General features: G+C 43.0%; 3 protein-coding genes across 3 annotated transcripts; 1 reads left to right on the top strand and 2 right to left on the bottom strand.

Annotated features, from left to right (window-relative positions):
• The first annotated feature begins 5,155 nt into the window (after positions 1-5,155).
• On the top strand, positions 5,156-8,471 carry LOC119020934 (amphoterin-induced protein 1-like). The gene is made up of 2 exons (XM_037100734.1): positions 5,156-5,336; positions 5,715-8,471. The coding sequence occupies exon 2, from the start codon at positions 5,774-5,776 to the stop codon at positions 7,301-7,303; it is 1,530 nt and encodes a 509-aa protein (XP_036956629.1). The 5' UTR covers positions 5,156-5,336; positions 5,715-5,773; the 3' UTR covers positions 7,304-8,471.
• A 140-nt stretch (positions 8,472-8,611) lies between these two features.
• On the bottom strand, positions 8,612-17,776 carry LOC119020935 (pepsin A-like). Its single transcript, XM_037100735.1, has 9 exons — positions 17,691-17,776; positions 15,945-16,083; positions 15,745-15,862; positions 15,301-15,419; positions 14,907-15,103; positions 14,685-14,801; positions 14,433-14,577; positions 14,238-14,336; positions 8,612-12,822 (listed from the first exon to the last, which is right to left on the bottom strand). Exons 1-9 carry the CDS (start codon positions 17,744-17,746, stop codon positions 12,697-12,699), a joined length of 1,116 nt encoding a protein of 371 aa, XP_036956630.1. The 5' UTR covers positions 17,747-17,776; the 3' UTR covers positions 8,612-12,696.
• A 3,350-nt stretch (positions 17,777-21,126) lies between these two features.
• LOC119020933 (RNA-binding protein 15-like) lies at positions 21,127-26,877 on the bottom strand. The gene has a single exon (XM_037100733.1). The coding sequence runs from the start codon at positions 26,671-26,673 to the stop codon at positions 24,145-24,147; it is 2,529 nt and encodes an 842-aa protein (XP_036956628.1). The 5' UTR covers positions 26,674-26,877; the 3' UTR covers positions 21,127-24,144.

The raw sequence follows: 26,877 nt of genomic DNA, 5'->3' as shown, positions 1-26,877 counted from the left end.
CTGAATCAGGCTGTTGTGACACAGAGAGGTGAGTTTACACGACTCACTGTGCAATGAAATATACTTCTGCCAAGAGACAATAATGAAGATCATGCATGTGGGAATACTACATCCATCACTGACAGTCTGTATCTGTAAAAGGGAGCATTGCTGAAGCAGAAAAGCTACCTCGGTTTGGTCATCTCTATGAATTTGGCAAAGATGTGGACGTGCTCTATATTGGTAGTGTTTACAAAGGCCATGAAACAGCCAACAGTCTACTGAAGTAGTCAACCACATGACGAGGGTAAATATTGACGCTTCAAATCAATTTGGATTCTCAGGGTTTCCTGATCTTCTTTAGTTGCTGCAACGCTGTTTTTTTGCTGCTAAGCTCCTGAAATGTTTTGTGGACTACGGAACTTTACCCAACTTTCCATCAGAATGAGAGAAAGCAGATAACGGTTGAATTTTCATTTTACGTATTTACTGTATGGACTTTAACTAAAGAAAATGGCCACTAAGCTTTCATCGTTGCACCAGGGTAACATCGCTACTGGCTACATTATTACAGCAGAAGAGCCCTAATGTGCTTGATTTCACATGTGTTTGTTTCCTGCTTGTGAATCTATCCAAAAACACCCTGGTAATGATGTGTAATTACTGCTACTGAGATCCATGTCACATTATTATACAGTGGGGGTTGCAGATGTGTTTCTGTGCACAGCTCAGGCTCGGCAACACAGCTGCATGTCTTGTTGGACCAGAAATAATCTTGATGTGTGTTGACGTCTTGAATGCATCTCCATATTTGGAGATTTTAAAGTTAAAACAAATGAGTTCTTAAGCGATTATATTATATTATATTATATTATATTATATTATATTATATTATATTATATTATATTATATTATATTATATTATATTATTTATTATAATAATGTAGCCTTTAAAACCCCTTCTATGGAGTAGCTTGAGAGCCCCATGTTTCAAGCGCCAAGTAACAATAAATCTTGTTTGTTTTTTTAATTTACAACACAACACACAGCAACACACTCTCCTACAATGCTCAGCGGCTCCAGCAGACACACTGACTGTGAAACAAAAGCAGTGTGTGATGCATTAGATTACTGGAAACACACATTGTTGCAGTGTTTAGAACACAGGTATCAAAAAGAGTCATCCTCTCCATCTCCTCTAAGTCCACAATGTAATTCAAACCTATTTAGGAGAGGATGTAAGCATGGATCCCTGCAGACATCTGACACAAAGATTAATGACGATGATATCAGATCATGCTCAAGTTACAGCACTCCAGATGAGCTGATCCATACACCGCATCCTCTACAGGGACTTTCAAAGAGGTTTTAGTCTGTTTCTAATTTGCCAGAGTTTATTTGATTGAGCTTCTGTCACTCTGAAAGTTTTGACACATTCATCACACCTCTGAAAGCATTAGTCATTTTCCACAGTGGAATAAAAAGTATATACCAAAGCGAGGCACGGAGAAAAGGCTTCATTTACTTGGTAGCATTTATCTGTGGTCAAAAGTAACTAAGTACATTTACTCAGAGTAAGTACGGAAGCCCTAAATGGTCACGGTCGAACACATCAGTTTCTTACAATCTCAAGAAAATTATCTCATTATCTCGGGAAAACCACATTTGTTATAATGACATAAAAAAAAAAAACTTGTGATCTCGTAAAAACAAAGAAAATGTAACTCGTTCCGGGAAAATGCATATGTTTGAGGTACATCATCAACATATTTCCATTTCAAGCTACTTTACACTCCTACCTATCAGAGAAAGATACTCTGCTTTTCAATTCACTCAGACTTAAACTTACAGGTTAAATTACTTTTTAAAATAGGATTTGGATAACTTAGATTTGATTTAGTCCAATCTGGTTTATTTGACAAGGAAGCAACATTTAATCACTGTAAGGCCATGACGGTGTAAAAACCTGCCATTAAAAGTAAAAAATGGAGGTTCTGTTCTGGTGTTAATTAAAGCCTCTGAGATGTCATCTGTCTGGGAGATGTAACATTGTCCTGTAAGTGAGACCCCACACAGTGGCTCAGTGCAACACCATTTCCTGATTTCTGGTGGCAGTTTAAACCTTTAAATCAAACACTTGCAGGTCCACATCCAGTGTTGCGTGTTGGCCCAGCTGATGTCACAACTTCCCTTCTTCCCACTGTCACCAATGCTCCCTCTAACCTCTGGCATCTATAGCAACCAGACTGGTGGACCATTTAATCTTCACCTCTCTTTTTATGTGAGGTGTATCTGTGACCTTGTGCTCAGAAGATTGATAACAAGGCATTTAAATGCACAGCTATACACTGGAAGGTCGTTTGTTATGTTGGTGTCTTTCACCTCCTTCAGCTTTTAGATTCCAATCACGATCCCCACATTGCATTACGGTATTTTCCATACCGGCACTGCCTCTCAATACACTTTCTTCACACAATTCATAACATCAAAAACCGATGCGTTCAGGGTCCTGTTATTGTCCACACTGGAACACTTCAGATGTGAAGTGCCATCCTGCTGTGGAAAGTCAAGTGGTTTGCTGTGAAAAAAACTCTACAAAAAGGCTTATTGTTGGCTGTAGTTAGTTTCCTCTGGGGATCAGCTGACCTGCTCAACTGCTGCTGCGTTCGCCCTCATTCCCCTATTAACGTTGCTGTATACAGGCAGGTTTTCAGAACCAGCGTGTTAGTGCTCGAGCCTTTTCACATGGAACTCCCAATCTGAACCAAACTTACTGCCTTACTGCAAGTTATTCCAACTGTGATAGCCTACATAACAGCAAGTCTAGCCAGTGAATCATTAATGTGACTTAAACTTAACTTAATTTTGACTAAACTCCTTAACTTATCTCAAGATGTTGTGTATAACAATGAATAATGTTCAGATTTCGAAATGGGCTCCAAAAGCTCCAGGCCCACTTTGTGTCACCTGGGTTGTGCTAATTTAATTCAAAGTTGTTTTGAGAGTGAGAATCACTTAAACACCATATCACCAATCATCAAGTCAGAAGCCAGAGATGGGAATTACGTCATACCTGAGCTGACCCTGTTCCATTACAAGTCGAAACCAGCTGTGGTCAGGTTCGCCACTGTTAGCAACACCAGTTGAAAACAGCGCATCACGCAGTGTTTTACACATATAATTACTAACGTAACATGTTCACAGATTTTGGACAGTACTGTGGGCAAGACTGAATTAATGACAGAAGTGCCAATAAGCAGAATTCTCCACAGATTTCACAGTTGTTATTATACGGAGCTGCCATCTTGTATTGTGAGGATGAGATTGGTGAGGTGTGCCTGACTCTCCAAGTCAGAAATCCAACTTCAGGGGGCAATTCAGTTGAAATTGCTGAGTGGGAACTTGGAATCACCCAAATTTGCCACAGCACGTGGCATTACTGAGCCTTTAACTGAGTTTCTCTCACTGGTCTTAAGGCATCTTTTTCAGCAGGCTGCTGTTTGCTAACCTGACGGACCAGACGGTTTGTTTCACAGCACCATCTGGACAGAAACAGCAAGAAACTGTTTAGAAAGGCAGGCACTTTCAAAAACTACTTGGCAGGTGACTGGACAAACCACCTGACAGACTTTAACCAGTCACATTACTAGTATTGCAAGCAGGGAAGTCAGTTGCGTCAAACCTGCGTGTTCTCCCACAAGTGCATAACTTGAAGCCTGACAAGACAAGGCAACAGCTACCTCCCCAGGTAAAGCTGTTACACTACTTGCAAGTAAGCAAGTGGAGTATTTAGCTGCAAATAAGACAGATAACAAAGACAAGCTGATGAATCAGCCACAAATGAAAGCTTAAATGAATGGTACAGGTAATCGTGCTTTATGTTTAAATCAATAAATCATGAATAACTAATATAATGACTGAAAGGTTTTATGCAGTTCACAGGACAGGACCGTCAGCTCTTTATGTTAACACATGCTGCTCCTGCTTCTCTGAGCTCTCCATATTGATCCAATAGTCACTGCTGCTGCATGCACATCACGTCCGGAGCTGAAGACTGCAGTAGCTGCAGTTCCCACACACACTGAGTGTTTGCCCTGTCCTTCACCGGGGTATTATGATGAACATGGAGGAGGAAGGGCGGCATCATTAAGGACATCATTGCATTGAAGGCACCCTTGCAAGTTAATGCGTCCTTACATGCAGGACAAATTACACAACTCCTTTAGGAAAAATGCGTCATTGTAAGCGACCATATAATTATGTAATGAGCACTGTGGGAAGAAAAGACAAAGGGGAAAATAATCAGGCCTGCTGCAGTGTTGAAGCTCATCTCAAAGACATTTCACAGATGTTTACCACAGTTGTTGAAAGTGCTGTCCTCCAGGTGTTGGCTTTTAATTTGGATTTTACGTACATTACATGTCGTGCAGTTTGCCACTTACGTAACGCGGGTAGGCGATTTTGATATGATTGAGTATGCAGAGTATGATTTTTTTTCTATTCTGAATCAAGTCGTTTATTTTCCAGAGAGTCTTAATTTTGAAAGTCAAATCAGACACTGCAAGTAATAGACTAACACTAAATTGGTCAAGGAGTCTTATTTTGAAAGTCTAAGCAGACATTGCAGGTCAGGTATTGTTGCTAACTAGGCCAAGGAGCCTTTATTTTGAAAGTCTAAACAGGCATCACATGTTATGGATTGTTGCTAACCAGACATTCCATATAACATATTGGTGCTAACTTGACTATGGATGAGCTAAACTGAGTAAATGTCTTTACTATATGTGCATTATGAATATTATGTCATTATGAACGGTGATGCAGCAACAAACGGGGTTGAAAAATAGAGTTTGTGGGTGGGGTGGGTGGGTGCTCCTTTCTTTCTTCTCGGGCACCGGCCCCCCTGGAATAAAATATTGGTGCATGCCCCTGCCACACTGCAACATTCAACATGTTTAATAACAGACCTTAAAAGCCGCAGCTGATTTCAGACACATAAGTTGATGTTGTTATGGCTGTCAGCTTAATAGCAGAGTGCTTCACCAGCTGAGGAGGAGGTGTGACGTCCCAGCAGGACCCTGCACATCCAGAGAGAGAGAGAGAGAGCATATGTGACACACCCCCTGCTCCGCTGTTTGTCCCCCATCAGATCAACTATCAGATGGTTGCATTTCCTCATCAGCGCGGACCGCAGACAGGCAGTTCCGGTGCTGCTGTGATGACAAGCAGACCGACAGGAGGGACCGGGACCGCTGCTGCTGCTGCTGCTGCTGTGAGGGGAGGATGAGACTGTCCTGTAGCGGATCATCAGCACCATACTGTCGGAGACTCGTCGGATCTGAGGACACCGACACAAGGTAAAGCGGCAGCGGGCGGGACACTTTCTGACTGCCGGGACTGATGTGCTTCAGTGAGGTGTGAGTGTGATGATGGGACGATGATCGCAGGAGGCGAATGAAACAAACGAAACGTTCATAAGCTGTCAGGTTAAAAGCAGATTTCATTAATTTGATGCTGAGATCAATCTCGCTAAATCATTGATGGCTTCATGATAATTATGGAGAACTTGTTGACCTCCCTGCTGCTGCTGTGTGTGTGTGTGTGTGTGTGTGTGTGTGTGTGTGTGTGTGTGTGTGTGTGCTTTAGTGTCATCATTATCACTTCATATAAAGGCATGACATCATTTGGGTCCTCTGTAAAACAGCTCTACTTTATTGATGTGTTTGTCCTCGCAGCTCCATGACTCTCCTCTGTGAAGACTAGAACTCATCCTGCTGTACTTTATAATCCTGACATGATGGGGGGGTCGCTCTGGATTTCCCACCGTGTCTCTGAAGCAGCGTTCAGAGGAAGGAGCTTCATCACACTGCTACCTCTGGCTTTACTGTTGTCAACAGTGAGAGCCAGTGCACAGTTGATTGGAAGCCCTCTGGACTGCCACAAGACTTGTGTATGCGCCAGTAACATCATCAGTTGCTCCAAGGTGAATTTGACCAACGTCCCCACCGCTCTTCCAAAATATGCAGCTGTCCTGGACCTCAGCTTCAACTCCATCACCAGGCTGCGTGCCGAGTGGACCAATATCACACTCAGAAGACTGCACACTCTGCTGCTCAGCCACAATGGCCTCAACTTCCTCTCCTCTGAGGCATTCGTGCACGTGACGAGGCTTCGTCACCTGGACCTTTCCTCGAATAGCCTCCGCATGCTGGACGAGAACATTTTTGAGCCGCTGGAGCACCTGGAGGTGCTGCTGCTTTACAACAACTCAATCTCTCAGATAGATCGCACTGCCTTCTCTGCCATCCAAAACCTGCAGAGGCTCTACCTGAGCCACAACCAGATCTCACGCTTCCCTTTGGAGGTGGTGAAGGAGCGGGGTCGTCTGGAGACGCTCAAGCTGCTGGATGTGTCCTCCAACCGGATGAAAGCCCTGCCCATCCATGAGCTTCAGGCTCTGCCTGCCTGGATCAAGAATGGTCTGTACTTCCACAACAACTCTCTGCCCTGCAGCTGTGAGCTGTATGATGTGGTGGCACGCTGGAACCTCAAAGAGCTCAGCTCCGCCACTGATTTCAAGCTCAGCCACACCTGTTTGCTACCAGGCCCGCAGAAAGACAGGATGGCCATACTGGATCTGGACAGGGTGTATTTAAATTGCAGTGAGGTCAGCAATTTGGATGAAGAAGCCTATCTGGAGCAGACCCTGGTCCTGGACTGTGACACGAGGCAGAGGGATGTGATAAAGAGCTGGACGCTGCCTGGAGACATCCCCTTGTCTGCCACACACAAGACTGCTGCGATGCGTCCTGACGGAGGCCTCCGGATTGGGCCCCTGAAGGCAGAGGACTCCGGGGTGTACACCTGCTATGCCACCGGTGACTCTTTCAATGAGACGCTGTATGTAAATGTAATAGTGTTTAATTCCACCAAGAATGGTGGACTGGAGAACCTAAAAACGGCCTACACCACCCTCGTAGCGTGTCTGATCAGCGTGGTGATGGTGCTCATCTACCTCTATCTCACACCCTGCCACTGCGCCTGTTGTCCGGGTCAGGGCCTGGAGAAGGACCCTGGAGACAGCCTCCACTCTTCAACTGTGAGCATCTCACACGATGAGACAGGGCAAGAAAGAGTGGAGGGCGGAAGTTTCCCCTACAGGCACGTGGCCCTCCTGGATCCCAAGGACCAGCTGGAGCAGAACGGGCGGCTGAACCCAATAGGTGAGGAAGACGAGGAGTGGCAGGGGGACGACAGGGAGAGGAGGAGGTCTGACGCAGAGTCTGTCAGCTCAGTGTGCTCCGATACCCCGATGGTGGTTTAGAAGTCGGGGTCACAGCCTGCACGAATCGAGGCATGTGGTTGCTCCGTAGAGGTTTTTGTGCAAGATTCCAAATTTAGCATCTTCCAAACAAAGTTAAAGCTTTAGTTGGCTCTCACAGCTGGTGGCACAGTTGAAGTAGCATGCACACACCCCAAAACCTTCAAATCATGCCGAGTCATGTGGTTAAAATCCTTTCGATGAATGCATTTATCTGAGTTATCTGGTCACTTAAATTGTCTGCAGTTAGGGCTCTGTTTATTTTCCATTACAGCCATTTACTGGCTGGCCCTGCAAAGATTTGCTATGCAAGTAAGAACACACGAGTTGTATTTTCGGTGGATAATTTAAAAAAAAAAAAAATGCCAACCCTCAGCACTACTGAGAGACAACAACTAACATGAAAGCAATTTTTTAATCTTTTTTCCCTCAGCTCAGCTGTCCACTGAATGTCCTGAGGCTGCAATTAAAATGAAAGTTTTCCAGCTTCTGTTGTTTATGCGCTAAGGATCGCAGCACCACACAGACTAGATGATTTAAAGATGTTGGACAGAGGCTGCTGCTTTAGCAAGAGGGGCTGATTTTTATGCAGAGCTTGCAGAGCTCACTTAATTATTACTGCAAGATGTTTTGAATATTTACACCATGTTGTACATTCCTGTTCGGTTTTATTGGCCTTTACAGGACACATCACTGTAAGGATTACTCTTATGCAATTTTATCTGTTTATATTACTTTAGATTTGAGTGTGATTAGAAAACTCAATAATTTGTGTTTTTGAGTAGCACTTTGACAGTATATGTAAACCTTGTCTACTCTAAGTCATTTTGGATTCAGCATGATTACAGAGTCATCAGTCCAACTATCAACTTGTGACCCATCATATGTTTACTGTAGCAGACTACATCCAGTGTTGTAGCAGTTACTCATAGAACAGTGACCACATAAACACTGCAAGTATTAATGAAACTGATGTCCAGGTGTTTACTTTATCACTGTACATATAAATACCGATTACTAGAACATGAAAGATCCATTTAAGATGAGCCAGTAACTTCACTGCATGACAGTGCAAAAAATACTGAACAAAGAAACACATTGTTCATAATGATGAGATCCAGTGGTGTGGACTAATGATGTTAATGCTCTGATTGTGGCGTATCTGCTCATTCTAACCATTGTATGGCGCCTCATTTCCTCACAGCTCTGTGTGCCTCATTGATCTGACACCAGAAATGTGTACAAGTTGGAGCCTTGTTTAGCTTGTTATGAAAGCTGCTCAGTGGTGCAAAATTACCCAGATCTTCCACATTGTGGGGCCTATGGAGCGTGCGCACTTGAGACTCTCGCTGACTGAGCTGGCTAACTTCTGGTTTAGCCCCCCGGCTAGCTTCAATAAGGATAAGCGAAAAGTCATATTGCATCTGTCCACCGTTTCGGAGGCGCTTTTTTCACAGTGTGAAACAATTGTGCAGCAGTTTTGGGCAGCAGAGCATCATGTGAGGCTGCAATTACACAGTTTGGCTTCTATGTAAAATTGGCTTCGAAGCCTAGCGCTCCTCTGAGGGACTGGCGCGTGTATGCGAGTCAACCCGAATTCTGTTCATTCCTATAGGAACCTCCATGGTCTTCGATGTCTTTACAAAATTCTTTATTCCAATTTTTCTCATTTGAGAACACACCTCAAGTATGTGGATGTTAGCATAAAATAATTTGCAAACTGACTGATAAATGTAATACAGCTCTATTATGGGAAATGTTGCACAGAATATTTGGCTTGGTAGTTGGTAGTATGCTAGCTGTGTAACATATTGAGTGCACGCAAATGGTTAGCGGTTAACTTGCATAGATTTATATAGAGGAACTAGATACTAGACAAAAAATGGCGCCCACTCCAACCAAAGAGAATTGCTCGCCAAGCCCACGTGCGGCCCACAGAGCTTCTGGGTTTACTTCTTGGTTGTGCGGCTCGTTGAATATGCACTGTGGAGTTTCCTGCTCGGCCCACAGACTTGGGTGACTGGATAAATATATATTTGTCCCCATGCATTTGTAGTTATAATAATTAATGAAAAATAAAAAGAGAGAAAATTAGCTTGTCTTTCATGATAACAGTGGCGTTTCTACCCATCCTTAAAAAACTGGAGTGTTCGGCAGCAATTAGGACACAAAACAGAACTGCGTGGAAACAAGGCGGAGGTTTCTTTCAGAGCAGCTGTGTAAAGAGTCGTCAGATACTGAATCTCGGAGCTGCAGACTGACAGAGGCTTTATTAGTTCCTCAGGGCTCTGCAGATACATCACAGTGTCTAGTACAGTAACATAAGCATTGTAATAAGCTAAAGCTCACTTAAAGCTTGAACAAACATTCCGCGAAACAGCGAGCTATCGGTCGGCGCAGCTGCTGCAGGTCGTCTCCTGATGGCAGTGTCAGTTCTTCAGTCTGAACGGTTCAGAGGGGGTTAATGACTTCCAACAAATACAATAATGGCAGTTCTAGTTCAGACTGGATACATGACGTGAGTTCAAATTCCAAAAATAAACGTACTGAAGTGTCATGTTACAGTGAAAACGATGTGTTCAGAGTGAGATTCAGGCTGTATATACAGGCAGGAAGCGTCACCCTAAGGGAAAAGGATGGGAATGAGTACCATCCACTGAATGTTTCTGGGCATTAGTGCCCAGCCCTGAACAAATCAGCAAGCGTCAGTCGGCCAGCCGGCAGTCTCATAAACACAGTCTGAAATAGCAGCTTGTATCGCAGCCAACACACAAGCTGCCTGACACAGCTGAAATGTAAATATAGAAGTAGAAGTTTCTTAAACACGTGTTCATTTGAGTTACATTGCTAAAATTCCTTCAAACTGTTGATTACAGTGTCACCGTTGTATATGCACACAAGGTTAAAAATCAGGAAACACAGGAAATGAAGTCTCAGATGATGTTTTCACAAACTTAAAGTCACTCTGACTCAGCTGTTGATGAATGTTTGGATTCAGGTTGGTACCATTACTTATTATGGAAAGATCAATAAAATGATAATAATGATGACAACACAAATACACACACACACACACACACACACCATAACAGTGATGCAGACAGCAGATGTAGCAATGTACAGTAAATGTACTTTTATTTTGATATCAGTTTTATTTTCTTTCAATTCTCATGGTGTTTTTTTGCTTTTTCAAGATAATTTAGGTGAATCAAAACACTTTATTTACTGCGTCTATGGTAAGTGTTGTCTAGAAGCATCATCATGTAGCTAAATCATGACTTCATGGAATTGTATCTCTCAAAAGGGGGCACAAATCTACTGTTGCTATTGTTGTACACATGTGTCTATTTTTTTCTTCTGAAAGTTAAAGTTGTATAACCAAAGACTGAGTTGTGTGCTTAAGGATTAATAACCTGCTGTCACAATTGTTAAATAGTCTTTTGTGTGTTGAGGTTATATACTGACTCTGTGTTAAGCCACAAACTTATAATTCAATATATGCAGTCCTGTGTAAGGACCTATTGTATTTAATTATTTCCTGTATGTTTTCCTGTCTATCACTGTATTATTCCTGTATTTCATAAACTACAAAAATATGGCAACAAAGAGTTACTGATGTCCAATTAATTCCTGTGAATTGACATAATCATTTTCCCTTTAGTACCATGTAGTGTAACATATAACCTTTTTAAAAGCTGTGAATGAAAGTGAAAGCGAGCAGCTGAAGTTAATTTACCTACATGATAATGTAAATGCCAAATGCAGAAATGCTAAAAACACAATATCCAAAAGTGAAACAGTGACGTTATACAATATACACAAGGTGAACTGTGAAAAACTAAGTACCGGATGAAAAGCACTCAGGAGATATAGTTGACACTGGAAGCAAAAAGGACGCGCAATTCGTAAAGCGGATATACTACACAGACACTATGCATGATATTGGTCAAGTGGAGAATGTTATTCAGCACCATAGCTCAGGAGCAACTTGAATAGTGTACTGAAGCATACAACTGCAAGGCTGTGATTCTAATTTGTAACGACACAAATGATATGAGTTAATCAGAGAGCTTAAGTGTTACTTGTAGGCATATTTTGATACCTATTTGGAGAGCCAGGCTAGCTGTTTGCTTAAAATACAGACATGAGAGTGTTATCAATCTTGCCATCTCACTGTGACCAGGCATATTTCCCAAAATGGCCCAAATCTTTGTATCTGTTGCAATCAGGCGTCAGTCGGCCATGTGAGCGTGGAGCTCCGCTGGTCTCATCTTTTGTATCACACTAATGACAGCCTTGTTCACTTGAGGGTGAAATGGGAGACCACACAGACCACTGGAGCAGGAACAGTTCATCCAGGGAGTCGTATTTATTGCACCTGTCTCTAACACTTACTTTCTTCTGGCAACATTCTGTGTTGCTGGCTTTTCAGCCTTATTTGGAAGGCTGTCAACCACAGATGGGATCTCCCCTGAGCAGAGCGAACTCTCTGCTCTGTATTCACTCTCCTCTGCCTGTTTCTGTCCAGGACACAACAGTCAGCTGGATCAGTGGCAGTTAGGTCTCAGATCTTAGTTTAAAAACGTTATCTTAATGGCCACATTTCTGCGTGTGACGGTGCAGCGGATGTGTTCGGATACTTTACAGGGGTTGATTTCTGTAAAGTAGTCGCTGCATCTTTCTGACAGATGCTGCAGTGTGAAACCTCACCTGCAGCTCCTCTGCAGGATGAATGAATGAATGATTGAAGAGGTCTGCAGGGATGTCCACGCTCCCAGTGTCAGTAGCTGCTGTCTCATGTTACCCTGTTTACTCACAGTGCAGGCAACACCAGCCAGGTGTGCGTGCAACGTAACCATTTGGAAAAAATGCACTGCAACGCCGCAGTGCTGACTACAGAGTTGCTGTGATGTTAAAGAGCAAACACAGCAGGTATGAGGGGGTTAATGATAGCTCGTGCACATGTTAAAATGGGAAAGAGCTGAGTGACGCATCCCTGTTGGATATTAAATCCCAGTTTATAATTAGAACAAATGCAGGAGCCTGGAGGAAATCTCAGATCACTGAACATCACACACACAGGAGGCATGAATGTAAGCCAGCGCCTGTTGACAATGAATGACTGGCAGTTGCTTCTGTGCTTTACAGACTGAATTCTAAGTAAGATGACTCATCCTCGGCTCAGGCCCCTCCCAGGAGGATCACATGAATGGTGAAGTGACTGATTGTGCAGCTCAGTGAGCGCTCTGCCATCTAGTGGCCACCAAAACACAGACCCACATCCCGGAGTTGAGCTCGCGGAGTTTATTGTTCAAAAGCAAGTCTGCTGTGTTTTGAATATGTGAGACTGTCTTTTAGGGTGACACTAGTTGTCATTTTAAACCTGGCCCAGGTCCTCACGCAGCCTGAGCAAAGCCCACCATGTTGTTGCCGACGTCAAAGGCGGTGTAGAACTGCCGCATGAAGACCTCGCCCAGGATCCAGGAGCCAGGAGCAAATGCTGTCCTGCACCCAGAGGCAAACTGAGGAGAGGACAGACAACAGATCAGCTCATAAACCGTGTTTCTTGTTTAAGAAGGGAACTTTGCTAACATGAGACACATAAAGACTTTGAGATGTTCCAGTTATTAGTAATTGAATCATTTCCAAATTGTATTTAATCAAAATACGTGCACATACATCCACACAATCAGCTGCTAACTTACTGAGTACAGCGAGCTCAAACTCTTGCAGTCTGATACAACAGTCCTTCAATAAATCCTGCCTTTATGAATGTTACAATGTCCACTTTGTGTTGAGCTGTTTCAGAGACGTGTGGTGAAGGCCGTCTGATATAACCTGCACAAAACAAACCAGGTATGGCCTCGCTAGCCTCAGCTAACCTTTACCTAGTTTCTCCTGTCAGGGAATAGAGGGGTCTGTCCTGTCAGGCAGCGTTTGTGCAATAGACAGAAACTCAGTAAGACACAATGATGTAAAACGGTCATGTGTGATGTACAATGACATTTGCTCAGACTCACTACTATCTACCCCACACTGATCTGAGGCAGACTCAAGGATATCAACTCCCTCAGGTGACATAATACAACGCAGAGAGGTTTCATAGGAGCTTTGAAATCTGTCCCCTCAAAGCGTAGAAACATTAAGTCCGTCATTAACTTTTGAAATGGCCTTTTTCAGAAAGAAATTAAATCTGCAAGTAACACTTTAATTCAATTTCACAGTCATGTTAGGGGATGTAGTTAATGTGGTGTTTCTGTTACTTAGTCTACCCTTATTGACATAAATGGTGTGGACAAAATAATGGAAACACCTGCGAGTAAAAAAAAACAAAACAACACTGAACATTACAACCTTCATGACGGGAGATTTCTATACAGATATTACCTGCCAGTATTTACTTTACTGTATTGTTTAAGTTTGCTTATATATGTTTTTTGATGTCTTTATCACCAGGTAAAAGTGTTCTCTACACCGTTCATATTGAGATTTACCGAAATCTGCTGTCAAAATTCTTGTCGGCACACACACACAACTCTTGATTCATCAATAAGACCATATGCTTAACCCCGTAGAGACCAACCAGACCATAATCCTTTAATCATTCATGTCTGTAATAGTTGGTCATGGATTTACTACTTTGTGATTAGCCATTACGTTTGGAGTCATAAATATGAACAACTGGTTATTATCTATAGAACTGAATTGTCCTCTGTAGGAGTCGTGTTAATGAATGAACGAGCCACACTGGAGGAGGATGAACATCACCAAAAATACATTTCTTCGCCCCACAAGTTATCCAAATTAATGAAGTATTCAAGCTCCTTGAAGTAAACATTGTTCCTAACAATGGGGGTAAATGATTTGTGGCTTGATAAATGATGTATCAATATTGATAAATCTGTGTATTTTATCACTCCGTGCTTCAAACACAAACCTTCATGACGTAGGCTGACGGAGGAAGAGCGAAGCTGTCGCCGTTAATGTTGAACACGACGTCTGGCAGGAGGTCTATGTTGCTGCAGCTCACAGAGGCCTGTGGGACGGATGAGAGCAATGTTATTGTTTTTAATAGCCCAAAGAAACTTCACGGAACGTATTTGTGAAAAGGTAAAGCATTCGAAACACTCACATAATCATACTGCTCTGACATGGCTCCCAGCCAGCCGTTGATGTTGGTTATATCTCTGCTGGAGCCGATGATTGCAGCAGTACCAGAGTCCACTATCGCCTCACAACTTGCAGAGCACGCAACAGTGTTCCCGTTGATGGTGATGCTGCAACATGAAGGGAGGATCAACGGGTTGGCATCCATTACATATTGTACATTATACGAAGACCTCCGATTAATGACACAGTGATTTTAGCTATCATGGGAAACTACCTCTGTATGAGGATGTTCCAGAAGTTAGAGGCCTGGTGCAGGGGGATCCACTTCAGGCCTCCAGTGTAATATGAGGGATCTGTTCCCCCCAGGACCAACACACTGCCCTCTACAGAACTGGAGGCAGAGATATTTTTTTAAAGATTTTTTCAACACTGCATCATCCATCCAACACCATGTTGCAGACTTTCACAAGAAAAAGCTGGCACTTTTTGACCTCACCTGCTCAGATACATGGAGAACATGTTCTGGGGGAGTTTTCCCTGGTTCCACAAGTTAACAAACACAGTCGTCCCTCCATCAGACGTCATGCCAGGGAAGGCCATACCAAGGATCCCATCCCAGGGCACGGAACCCATGAACACTGCCTCTGTTTCAGTGAGGCCAAAGAGCTGGTGCTCCACATAGAGATCACTTATCTGAAAAAAATCAGATATCACGTTATATATTAATGAGAAAATAACCCATGAAAAGCAGAAATCCTCAATTCTACATTAAAGAGAGACTTGCTTTGTAAATCATATATTATATTTTACATCATTAGATTGTTTTTATCTAAATGAATCAAACCTTCTGAAGCAAATGCAAATAGTAAAAGTAAGCGTTTGATCCTGACCTTTACTGTGTCATATCCGGTGCTCCCTTCCGCAAATCCACTGGTGTATGAGATGTAGAAAGGCTCTGTCCCGGCCTGGAAAGTGGAGGATGCTGAGCTGTTGAACTTTGCATGATCGTCTAAGGACAGACAGACGGAGACATAAAGAACAGGAGACAAAACAGGCAGGGGATCCATATCCTCACAATGTTGCTCCATACACAAAGACATCTTAAAGATTATGCACATACTCGTAGATTCAAATATATATTGATTGTCTCAGAGATGAGGATTATATTTTCACAGGGCCAGAGGTATCTTTAGAATAGCTTGTTTAATCTGCATCTACAGTCAAAACAATCCAGCCAGTCAGAACCAACAAATATGAGGCTGAGTCAGTGAAACGATAGGCGGCCTGTATGCAGGATCTTAACTGTATTAGATTATCCTGATCATGACACTCACCGCAAGACGAGGTGGTGCAGCTTATGGAGGGAACCCACAGGTCGGAGGAGCCGGTGTCAAAGAGAACTTTAAAGAACTGAGGTGGAGTCCCGAAGCCGATCACTCCATAGTACGTCGTCTTTACCCAGAGTAAGATTGTGTGGTTAGTTTGTGTATTTCATAAATGCGCAGGAGAGAGCTCACTGTGTTTACGCACTCACATCTAGGTCATAGGTCATGGGCACCTCGCTCTGCTCAAACTTTGCTGCAGGCCTGTATGGAAACTTCCTCCTGTACTCATCCAACAGGCCTTTCTCCTCCAGCAGCTGCCTGGCCGACTTCCCTCTCAACAGAGGGATCCTGAGCAGACAAACCGACCGCATTAGCAGCTCATAAACCCCGCAGCACATTTATCATTCCAGCTGATCTAAAAGCAAACCCACAAACATTTCTGAGAAGATGTCAGACCTCATAACTTCTCCTAAAAAGGAGTGTGAAGGGAGTGTGCCAGGGGAGGAATTCAGGAGAATAAACTGTAGAGTTCTGAGCTGGAGAAGGTCAAGAACTCGTCTCAGGGGGGTGTTTGATCATAAATTGCAGCATTTATAGAGCGCGTGTAGCCAAAGCACTTCTCGCTTTGCCTCATTAGTCTTTCCCATGAACAGTGGGAGCTGGGGATCAAACCCTCAACCCTGTGATTGGTATTGGACAACCCGCTGTTCCTCCTGAGCATCATCTTGCTTTAGTTCCCTTTTCAAACGTTTAAAAGAACTGCTCGAGGCCCTGAGGCTGCAATATTCATCACATCCCACAGTCCAAACTGGACAAATAAAGTACGAGGACAACTTTTGTTTTCTTAAAGCCTCTCCAGTCGTCAGGCTAAAGTGTGACCGGTGTCTTGTCCTAAATCTCAGTCTGATCAAGTATTTCCTAGCTAACATGTCCATGTGGGTACAGGCTACATCTATGAAAGATGTAGGTTTGTCCGTAGGTACCACGTTGGCCCCACCTGTGTTTGCCCATACTTAAAGTCCATATGGGCAAACACAGGTAGGGCAACAATGGACCTGTGGACAAACCTACGTGGGACCCATATTTGCACTTCACGTTCAGCCCATTCGGGCCCACATTGACATGATGGCTGGGTTGGTGAACGCGCCAGAACATCTAAACATCTGTGGATCGGCCTCGGCTCTGAGCCATCAAGGGACAAGCTCAGGATACATGAGGGTGTCAGGGCACTGGTGGTGGATTCTTTGAGCGCTGGGGGCTGTGAGGTCGAGCCCCCAGTGAATCGGATTTGATCACGCTTGATCAGATTGGGATCTGGAGAATTCAGAGGCCAGATTAATGCTGAGCACCTTGTCACATCTTTCTGACCTTTACTAAGCAGTTCCACAGTGTAGCCATAAGGAAATGAAATTGCTCTGCAGTGATGTGAAGTGCCACCGCTTAAACAGCAGGAATCAAGGAACAAAGGTAAGAACTTTGCATTTTAACTTAAATGTAGTGGCTAATTTGTTTAGAATCACTCTGAGAATCACAAGGTGAGACAATTTCATGTTTCATGCATTTATGCAACTATTTTCATCTATGCTGTCTGAACTTTGTGTCCAACATCATTAACACTTGTGATCACTGCACTAGGGCAGACTTTCTTCAACAATTTTTCCATCTTCACATTAAATAAATGTTTCTAGTTCTAGTGGAATTAATTTGAGATCAAGATGATGGCACCTTAATATTGGAAATTTTCAACCCCCAAAAAATAACAATAAAAAAAGATGGCAACCTAAATGTGACTCAAATATTTTTTGTTTGCAATGTTATTTTACCTCTAGGTTGTCTTAATAACCATGATATCATTGTTCTAAATAATACATTTGGAGAACACCTTCATTGACTGCACTCTGATAGCATATTTCCTTTTTTATCATATGTAAATTTCATTTTGTTTCTCATCTTACCTGAGAAGTCCTCGCGTGACGGCCAGAAAGACCAAAACCAGAAAAGCGGACTTCATTATTGCCAAAGTGACTCAATTAAGATCTCACATGCATGAGCAGCAGGTTTTTATATATGGAGGTCAAAACTAATCTAAACTCCTCCTTTTTACTGAAAGGTGGACTGATAAGAAAACCACTTGAATCAAATCAAATGAGTAAATACAGATAAAGGAAACAAAGGGAACAGAGTGTGTTCCATTAATATTAGGTCAATCATGAACATAAAACATAAAGAGAGTTTACTCAGTTGAGTTTCCAAAGAAATTAATCAACATTAAATGTCAACACACTCAAATGAAATAAAAGAAACAATAATATATGTTGATTACAAATTGCCAGAGAAGGTGTTTCACCTTCAAACCCAGCTGTTCTCTATTGACAGGCATGTATGAAATTAATGAATTGTTGTGTCATTACTGACGAAAAACCCTCCACAGTTTTATTTTATCATTTGATTCAGCTGTCTGCTGCTAAAAGGTCATTCAATCCAAAAGCAAAAAAAAAAAAAAGTTCAAGTAAAACTAATTCGTATTTTAATTTCTGCACCATTTCACACAGTCACAAGAATGCACGTGAGGTATGGCAGGTGAGATTTGACCTTTCCTAGACTATATGAGTCTTTGTTGACTTTTCTCATCGACAGGGAAAGAAAGTTAAAGTACCACTACATACTCTAAATCGTCCCTCTGCACTGAAACAGTGTGCACTGCCTGCGTTTCTCCAATTTGAGTACTTCCTGCAGGGTTAAACAATCAATGAGAGCCAAATCTAATGTCAGAATTAATCTCATTCGTTTGTGTCCCAGTTCCTTTTTCAAGTAATGCAAGTGTATCAACGGTGTTTATAAGATAAAGAACTCGTGGACCTAATGTTACTGACGTCAGTGTGAAACGTCTCATTTCAATTTCCCACCCGCCAACCATATACACTATCAGCTGGATAAGCTTATCACATTATTCACATATAAGAAATGATAACACTGCATCATTTCTCACACTCTGCCCGTCTTCATGTTTTCTGGTAGTGTGACACTGCACCAACTCTGCCCTCTACAGGACCGACCAGAACACACATCTTCACTAAAACAGGCTTGAAAATAAAAACTCAACATCAGGATATATTTCAACAACATCTGTCTTTATTTAAACACAAATCAAATTTCATTTACATTGTGAATAAAAATAAATAATAACACTGAAGAGCAAGTTAAAATAGTACTCACCAAGACAGTTTGTCTTCATTCCTCGACTGTGCAACAACTTGTCATACCTTCACTAGAGGTGACTAAAGCTCTGTGGAGCTCGTCCAGTCACACTGCAGCAGGTGAAGGTGAGGACACAGCTGAGATTTCTTCCCTTCTTGCCTCCATTCTGACTTGACGACCTGAAATACTCAGCATTTTGTTGAGTTTAAAAAATCTTTGGCACCATTTGTCCAGAGGGTTCATAAACTTTCCAAAAGGAATTAAAAAAAAGCACTTTTACATAAATCATCTGTGGTTTAGCCCAACATTTAGGTCAATAGCACTACATCTGCAATATATTCTTTAAAAGTGCTTAAATTATTTAGAGTCCACTCAATATTCTGGTCATTACACTAATGTTGAATATACAGTAAATAAAAGACAGGTTGTTCGCTCTGTCAGAGTCCTGTCAAGATGTATTTCCTAAAACAGGAAACAACAAGAAAGTCCTTTAATTTGTAAAGATTTGAGGGCGCTTGTAAGATCTCACTATAGCTTATCGTTTCATCAGCGTGTCACTGATTAAATGACTTTTATAGCCATGACTGCCCAGTTAGCTCACCTCTACTCAAAGGTGAAGGCAGTGCACATTTACTGTGTAACTACTGTCAGAGTAGTCAAATGTCAACTGTTGGTAACATTTTCTTTTAATATTTGAACCACAGAAAAGGTGAAATTGAAGCACTCAGCACCTCCTTCTCACTCTGGACTCACTCTGTGTGTCAGCATCATTACATCTCCTCCATCTACAAAGTCATAACACCCCGGCACTATTTGTATTACCACAGCCCTGAACCTGACATTGTAGGACACAGTTTACATTCCTGACGTACCCCTGTATGATCAATGATCCAGGAGGAGGTTAATCCACTTCCTGTATCATGACTCATTGTCCTCTTCTTGTGCTCCTACTGAGGAGCGATTAAAGGTCATCTGAGCATTTTCTGCCCTGAGAGATTTGACAGTTTTTATTCATGACGCCTTCTCACCCAAAGTGAGTAATAACATGATTGATTAATCATGAACTCATGAGATATTTTGGGTTATTGTGTCTGAAAGTTTCCTTATGTGGATACTGACATATTTCATATCTGTTACATTTGTGGGGTTGGTTATTGTACTTTTTACTCCACTATATTTATCTGACAGCTAAAGTTGCTGGTTTTACTCTTCACTCACCTTTGTTTTATACTTCTTAATTATGGCTCTTAAATTCCCTGATTTATTTGCATTTTATTTTGTTTTGATTTCTCTATGATTCACTTGTTCTGCACCTATACTGAATCGTTTTATTTTTGTGAAACACCTCATAACTGTGATAGAATTTAAGTTTATTTTTCTTTGCAGATTAGGGAATAAAACATTCTGTATTGTCATTAAACTATATAAAGTCAACTCAAAATGTATCATACAATAAAAATCTGAGGTTGAACATTGACACAAAGTATATTTTGTGGATGAAACTTGCATACTTTGTTGCTCCTTTTATGATTTTTTAAAGCCCACTTAAATCATGGCATAACTTAACCATTATGTACCATCTAAAACTAAAGTAAGAAAGATGATTTTTAAACCTAAAGACAATTAATTTCGGTTTACACCAATAAACTTGGATTAACTAAACAGTTTTCAAATTGTGGGACAGAGATCTGCTAAATTTTACATTTGAAATTATTCATTTGGAAACTTTTGCAAAGATCAAGTAGAAATAATCTTTGAATAAACTTAAATGACTAATAGAAACGCACCAGTTCTCCAACTGCTTATAATTTGTGATCAATGTTTACTCTCAAACTCTGTCAAACTATGTAAAGTGTCTTTGAATCTTTAAATTATTATCTGCTGGTTTGATCCATGAACTGACCTGAGTTACCTCCTCCACCACTAACACTCACTTTATTGCTGAGATGAGTTACTGAGTGAATTGACAAAGAGACAAGTTTCAACATCATGACGAAATGTAACAAAGAAGGAAGTCGAATCCACAGTAAGTAACATGAGGAACAGTGAGTGAACCCTCACTAGCACTGACTGAAAGACACTCTGAGGATATTTAACAGATAAGTTCACACAAAAATGAAAATTCTGTCATCATCTTCTCACCCCATGCCAATGCAAAATCTTTTTGGGTGAACAAAAATAAACTTTGTCTTGTTTTTTTTTTCAAATATACATCTCAGGCTGTCTCGACATTGACTGGGCAGTGTATGCAGTAGTTTGGAATTTGATTGAGTGACATTGGATTTTGTAGTTTTTGTTGCTTTTCAACCTTTAAAACAGCTTTTAAAATTGGGCCTAGTATGCTTTATAGCAGTCTCAAACATTGTAATACGTACCAAGGTCAGTAGTTTAAGCCATCTGAAGACTTTGCAGCTGTGCAGGGCAACACTGTTAACACCAAACAGCTCCAGGAAAGCTTGAATCCCAGCCATGGCACCGTGTGGACACCCAGGGAAGCTCCTCCGGTCCCTTTTTGTTCGGAGAGGCACCATCTTGATGATACACATCCTGCTGCACTGATTGCAGGAAACTCTTCATTTTCTTTCATATTCAGTTTGGCACAGAATCTTTTAAAAGTGTGTAAATCAGATGAACACATCAACTAATGATTAGGATTCTTTTGTCTCCTGTTGTTGCGTTTCCTTCCCATTTTATGGAAAATAAAGCCGACACTGTCTCGACCTCTTCCCCGACACAGGGCGAGACAAGCGTGAAGTTTGGCCCTAGCAGAGATCTTCATTCAAAACTCCAATGCAAGAACCAATAAGCAACTACACACACACTTCTCTCCTTTTCCAGCTGCTGCAGGTGCTGAACCAACACTGCTGGAGTCTGATGAGAGAGAAGACCAGGAGAGGGTCTTTGAACGCTGCCGAGCCTCCGCCGACAGGCTGTCGAGATGGAGACAACCTCAGCCAGCCAGAAGGATGAACACAGCCACACCTCCGGTCACACAGGCCAGAGGTGACTGTGGAATAAGCCACACATCTGAAGAGACACAGTGACTCTAGATTTGCCTTTGCAGACGGACTGAAAAAAAAAAGTATTCTAGTATGGCCAAATTTCAATCTGAATGAAGGTCACAAAGGTCATTCAACACAATGATGATCAACAGAATGAAAACACAGAACTGAGAGGCTGATTCTCACACTTCCTCTCCTCTCTGCTGGGAAGTCTCCTGCTGTCAAAGTGATAGTTTGATAGACAATTCCAAGAACAGAAAAGGTCACAAAAGTTGTCTTCCGAGGCACTTGTGTTTCCCACGAAAGAGTAAATTTATTGAGACAAAATCAAGTGCGTGTTGCACTTTGTGTTTTTTTTTCTGACAGGTATACTTCTTAGGCCCATGAGCACTGATGTTCTCCATTTCTCTCTCCAGATATCCTGAGTATACAAATCTTTTCTCCATTTGAAAACACAGAAAGTCAAATCAAAAGCATGAAAAACATAATTGACAGTCCTTTCAGGGGGAGGCGTGGGGCCAGTGTGAAGCGGCCTTCACTCCTCCAATTCATTCACAGGGTTTTATCACAGTCCGCTGACAGCACAACAATATTTTCGAGTTGCAGACCTCTGATCAGTTATTAGAGATGAGCACGGCATACATACAACTCTTAATTTATAGGTTACATCATCTTCTTTTAACAGTACATGCTTTGTTGGGGTAGTTATTGTACTTAGTGAATTACGGCATTAGAAAAGTTAGTCATTGTATCAACCAATTACTGTTATACCAAACTGAATACGATGCCAATAAAAGTACAATATAAACAGGACGAACACAAAAGCAACCCCTGTATGTGTGTTTTGTTTTGGCTAAGTGGAGCTGATTTAACTCGATGGAAATATTATTTAGAATTGAAATGATTGACTATTGACAGATATTTGAAAGGCAGTAAATACCGATAATTGGTTAATCACAAAATAAGTCCATTTTCAAGCAAATCCACAAAAGACTTGATGGTTGCAGCTTCTTAAATTCAGAGTTAATAGCCCATGAAATGCTTTTGGTAAATATGTATATTTGTGAGCATTTTCTGTTGTTTTATAGACCAAATATTCAGTCTATTAATCAAGAAAAGAAACTTAAACAACAATGAAAACAATCAGCTCTCAATATTTGGTAATAACATAATGCAGTTCGATACAGAGCTCAGAGTCTTCCCTCTAACATTTGAACAAAAATTAAACATAATATCTGTATAAAGGCTGAATTCTCTGTTTTCTTGTTGTATCAAACTGCATTATAATGTACGGGAACTTGCTGCTTGTGTCCACCCCTACATAAATGTACCAGTGCTGAAAAACAGACAAGCAGAACTGCATTTCACCTCGTAATGTCACATAACCTCCAGATGTGGCTCAGAAAGGAGAATTGATATTGATATAATGTATTTCACTGTAACCCCTAAGGCTCAAATGTTTGTATTTTAATATACCCAAAAGTAAAAAGTACAAAAAAATGTCTTGATATTTAAGCAAGACTCGCCAAAACTGACAAAAATAGAAACTTTGTCAGAATTAAATTTGAATTAGAAAGTAATCAAAATGTTTACTCAGTCAGCAGAAACTAATACCAACTCACATCTGGAGTACGCCTTTTAATGAGCGATGGGTAAAGCTTTGGAGCAAATAGATATATTTCCTTAATCGAGAGAATTTTCTATGTACAAGAGTTTGATTCAATTCTATCATAGGCTAGCTGTACAAACATTACAGTACAACAAACATGACCAGTTAATTCTATGATCTATGAGTACAGATAAAAATGAAGGCTAAATACTTTGCTTCTGATCTTAAATTATATTTCCTTATAGGCAGGCATTGTATGAAAGGACATAAAGATATCTTCTGAAATGAGATAAGGCAACATATAGTATTGATTCACAGAACTGTAGCTTGCTCTGATTTCCTTTAAGCAGAGTACCCTTCAAGTAATGTACCTGTATCTGATTACTGATACTAGAGGTCACATGTATTGATAATCAAATTCATCAATTTACCAAAAAATGTGTTCAATTCAATGTGATTTTCATTTCCATAAACCTTCAACAGGATGTACAAGGAGCTAACTGTTACTCTGCCTTGTTATCATTACTTCTCCCTGTTTTAACAACTCACAGTTTAACAGTTCATGAATGTAACAAAAGACATTTATATATTTTTTTTTTTTCATGAAGCTCCTCTGATAATGACCATCAACATGTAGTCATCCTCTGATTTGGCAAAAGCTTTGGCAGAGGCATCCAAGAACTGCTGCGAGAACTCACACGGGGGGAAAGCGTGAAGGACTCCTCCGTGGTCCTTGTCACGGCTGCCCCCCACAGGGAGGCTGATGATGCCGGCCGCCTCCTTCTGCTTAAGGTAGGACACCAGGTTCTTCAGTGGCCTCTCTGTCGAGTTGTTTGGATCCTGGATCCCGCCGTCATCAGCCTTCCCGGGCATCGCGAGGAGGATGGCGTATCCGCTGGAGCCTGCGGCCTTGATCCGCCGGGAGACCTCATCCAGCTTGGGCTGGTCCAGACGCAGGCGCTGGCTGATCTTTAGCTGGTTCACCTGACCCCCTGTGGGGCCCTGCACCAGCAGGGTGGAGGCCACCGCTAAGTCCCCCTCCAGCAGGTGCAGTGATGTGGGGAAGCTGCTGTTCTTCAGCAGGAGGACGCCCTGCCAGACCTGACTCAACTTCTGCCCTCCAGGTGTAGACTTAGACTGCTGGCCAGACTTGGAGGAAGATGAGGCGGAAGGGTGTCCCAAGCGATCTTCCTTTTTGGCTGGGCTCTTAGATAAGTCACTGGCTTTGCGTTTGTGGTCCTTCTCAGAGCTGGAGTTGGGCTCAGCTGGGCTAAGTGTTCTTCTTCTCTTGTCTGCAAAGCCAGGATCCTGTCGCTCTCTGATGGGGGACGTTCTGCCAGAGCGAGGGAGACGTTCAGAGTCACTGTAGCGTCCCCCATCTCTGCTGCTCCCTCCAGGGCTGCGCTCTAATGAGTTGCCATGTCGGCGCACAACATAGTCACTGATGTCAGGTGAGTGATCCAGCCGCTCATCTAATCTCCTTTTGCGACCCAGATCTCGGCTCTGGAAGTCCCGCTCTACTGACCAAGTCTCACGGGAACGCCTCTCAAGACGCTCAATGGGGTCGAAGCCCGCCCCCCGCATCCTGTCATGAACACCCAGGCCGGACCACTCGGCGCTGGAGTACAGGTCTCTGTCTCTGAAGCGAGTGGGAAGCGGAGGGGACCGCTCTCTCACTCTCACTGAGTCTGTCAGACGGTGGGCAAAGGGCTCAGGGACTAAGTCATAGTGTGGCAGAGGGAGAGGGAGCTGCATGTACTGCTGCTGCTGGTAGCGGTGATCTGCCTCTGCAAAGTCCACTCTGAGTCTCCTGTCAGGTCCGCCGAGAGGGAACCCTCTCATGTTAGTGCAAGCAGCCTGAGCGGCGTCCAAACTCTCATACTGGATGTAAGCCCACGCCTCACCTTTCCTGTAGTCTATAGTCCTGATGGTGCCAAAGCGGTCAAACTCCTTGGCAAGTGCAGCGAGAGGAACCCAGGGTCCGAGGCCCCCTACCCACAACCTAGTAGAGGGCGTAGGTTTGCCATAACCAATCTTGATCGGGTTGTGGCCCACCACTTTCCCCGCCATCGCCACTTTGGCGCGGTGAGCCATGTCGAGATTTTCAAACTTGATGAATCCGTAGGTGTTGCTCTGGCCTCTCACTGCCCGCTTTATGTCCACCTCTGTTATCACCCCGAACCTGTCAAAGGCCCTCCTCAGGTCGCTCTCTGTCACGCTGACGTCCAGATTGCCCAAAAACAACGTCCTGTTGGCCCTCTGGTCGTCCTCAGGGCTCATCAGGTCCTCGTCACGGTAAACAGCACATTCAGGGATGAACGGGGGTCTACTCCTGGCATCATACAATGAAAACTCTCTGTCTCTTTCAAGGTCTCGTAAGTGAGGTGGTGGAGGAGGAGGGGGAGGAGGGGGGAGACGGCCCAGAGCCAGCTGCTGTAACCGATAGTCTCTGTACCCCAAACCAGTGGGAGAGAGGGATCTCTGGGAGTGCAGATGTCTCTGTCCTGAGGGGAAATTGTCTTTTGCAACAGGGGAGCGGCTCCGTCGTCTGTTCACGTACACGGTCTCGATTTTCAGAGGCCGGTCGTACAGTACGAGCTTCCCGCGGGCGTGTTTGGCCGCCCGGGCGTCATCGGGCCTCCTGAAGTTCACAAACGCCACCCTGGCGTCGTTCTCTCGACTAATTTTAACACTCACGTCCCCAAACTTCCTAAATTCGTGAAACAGTCCGTCCTCTATCTCCTCGTCGTTCAGCTGGGAGCCCAGTTCACTTATTTTGAGAGTCTTGTATTCACTCTCCAGGTTTGACGGAGGCCGAGGGTCGCTGCGTGAACCGGACCTGGATGTTTCCGCGGCGACGTCAGCGCCACCATACGGCTTGCTCGCCGGGATAACTCCGTAGTCGTAGCCGCTGCCGGCTCGACTGGATGAATTGTGTCCGTCTGAGTCCCTCATGTCTCTTTTATCGCTGTGTAAACTTCTCCTCTGGGTGGACCCGTTGCCGTTGCTGCTTCCAGCCGTCGACAGCGCTCCGGTCTTCTTGCCGCTCGAGTGGCTTCCTCCTCGGTCTCTGCTATCATCCGGCGCCCGGGAGCGTTTCTTCACCGGAGATCGCTCTTTCCCCTTCATTTCCAACAGTCGATATCTGCAGTCGACACACGCTAATCTGCGATAGTACACTGTGTATCTGCTACTGATATATACCACTAACTACCTCAACTTAACCGCGGTTTTCACCACACTCTCAAGCGAGCGACACAACCGCCATGTTGGACTACTACTTGGTCTACTGTACCGGAAGTTCCGCCTTCGCCCTGTAGAAGACGGCGATTG

The sequence above is a fragment of the Acanthopagrus latus genome, chromosome 6 (assembly GCF_904848185.1).
Source record: "Acanthopagrus latus isolate v.2019 chromosome 6, fAcaLat1.1, whole genome shotgun sequence".
NCBI classification, from domain to species: Eukaryota; Metazoa; Chordata; class Actinopteri; order Spariformes; family Sparidae; genus Acanthopagrus; species Acanthopagrus latus.
This window is presented reverse-complemented; position numbering and strand designations above follow the sequence as displayed.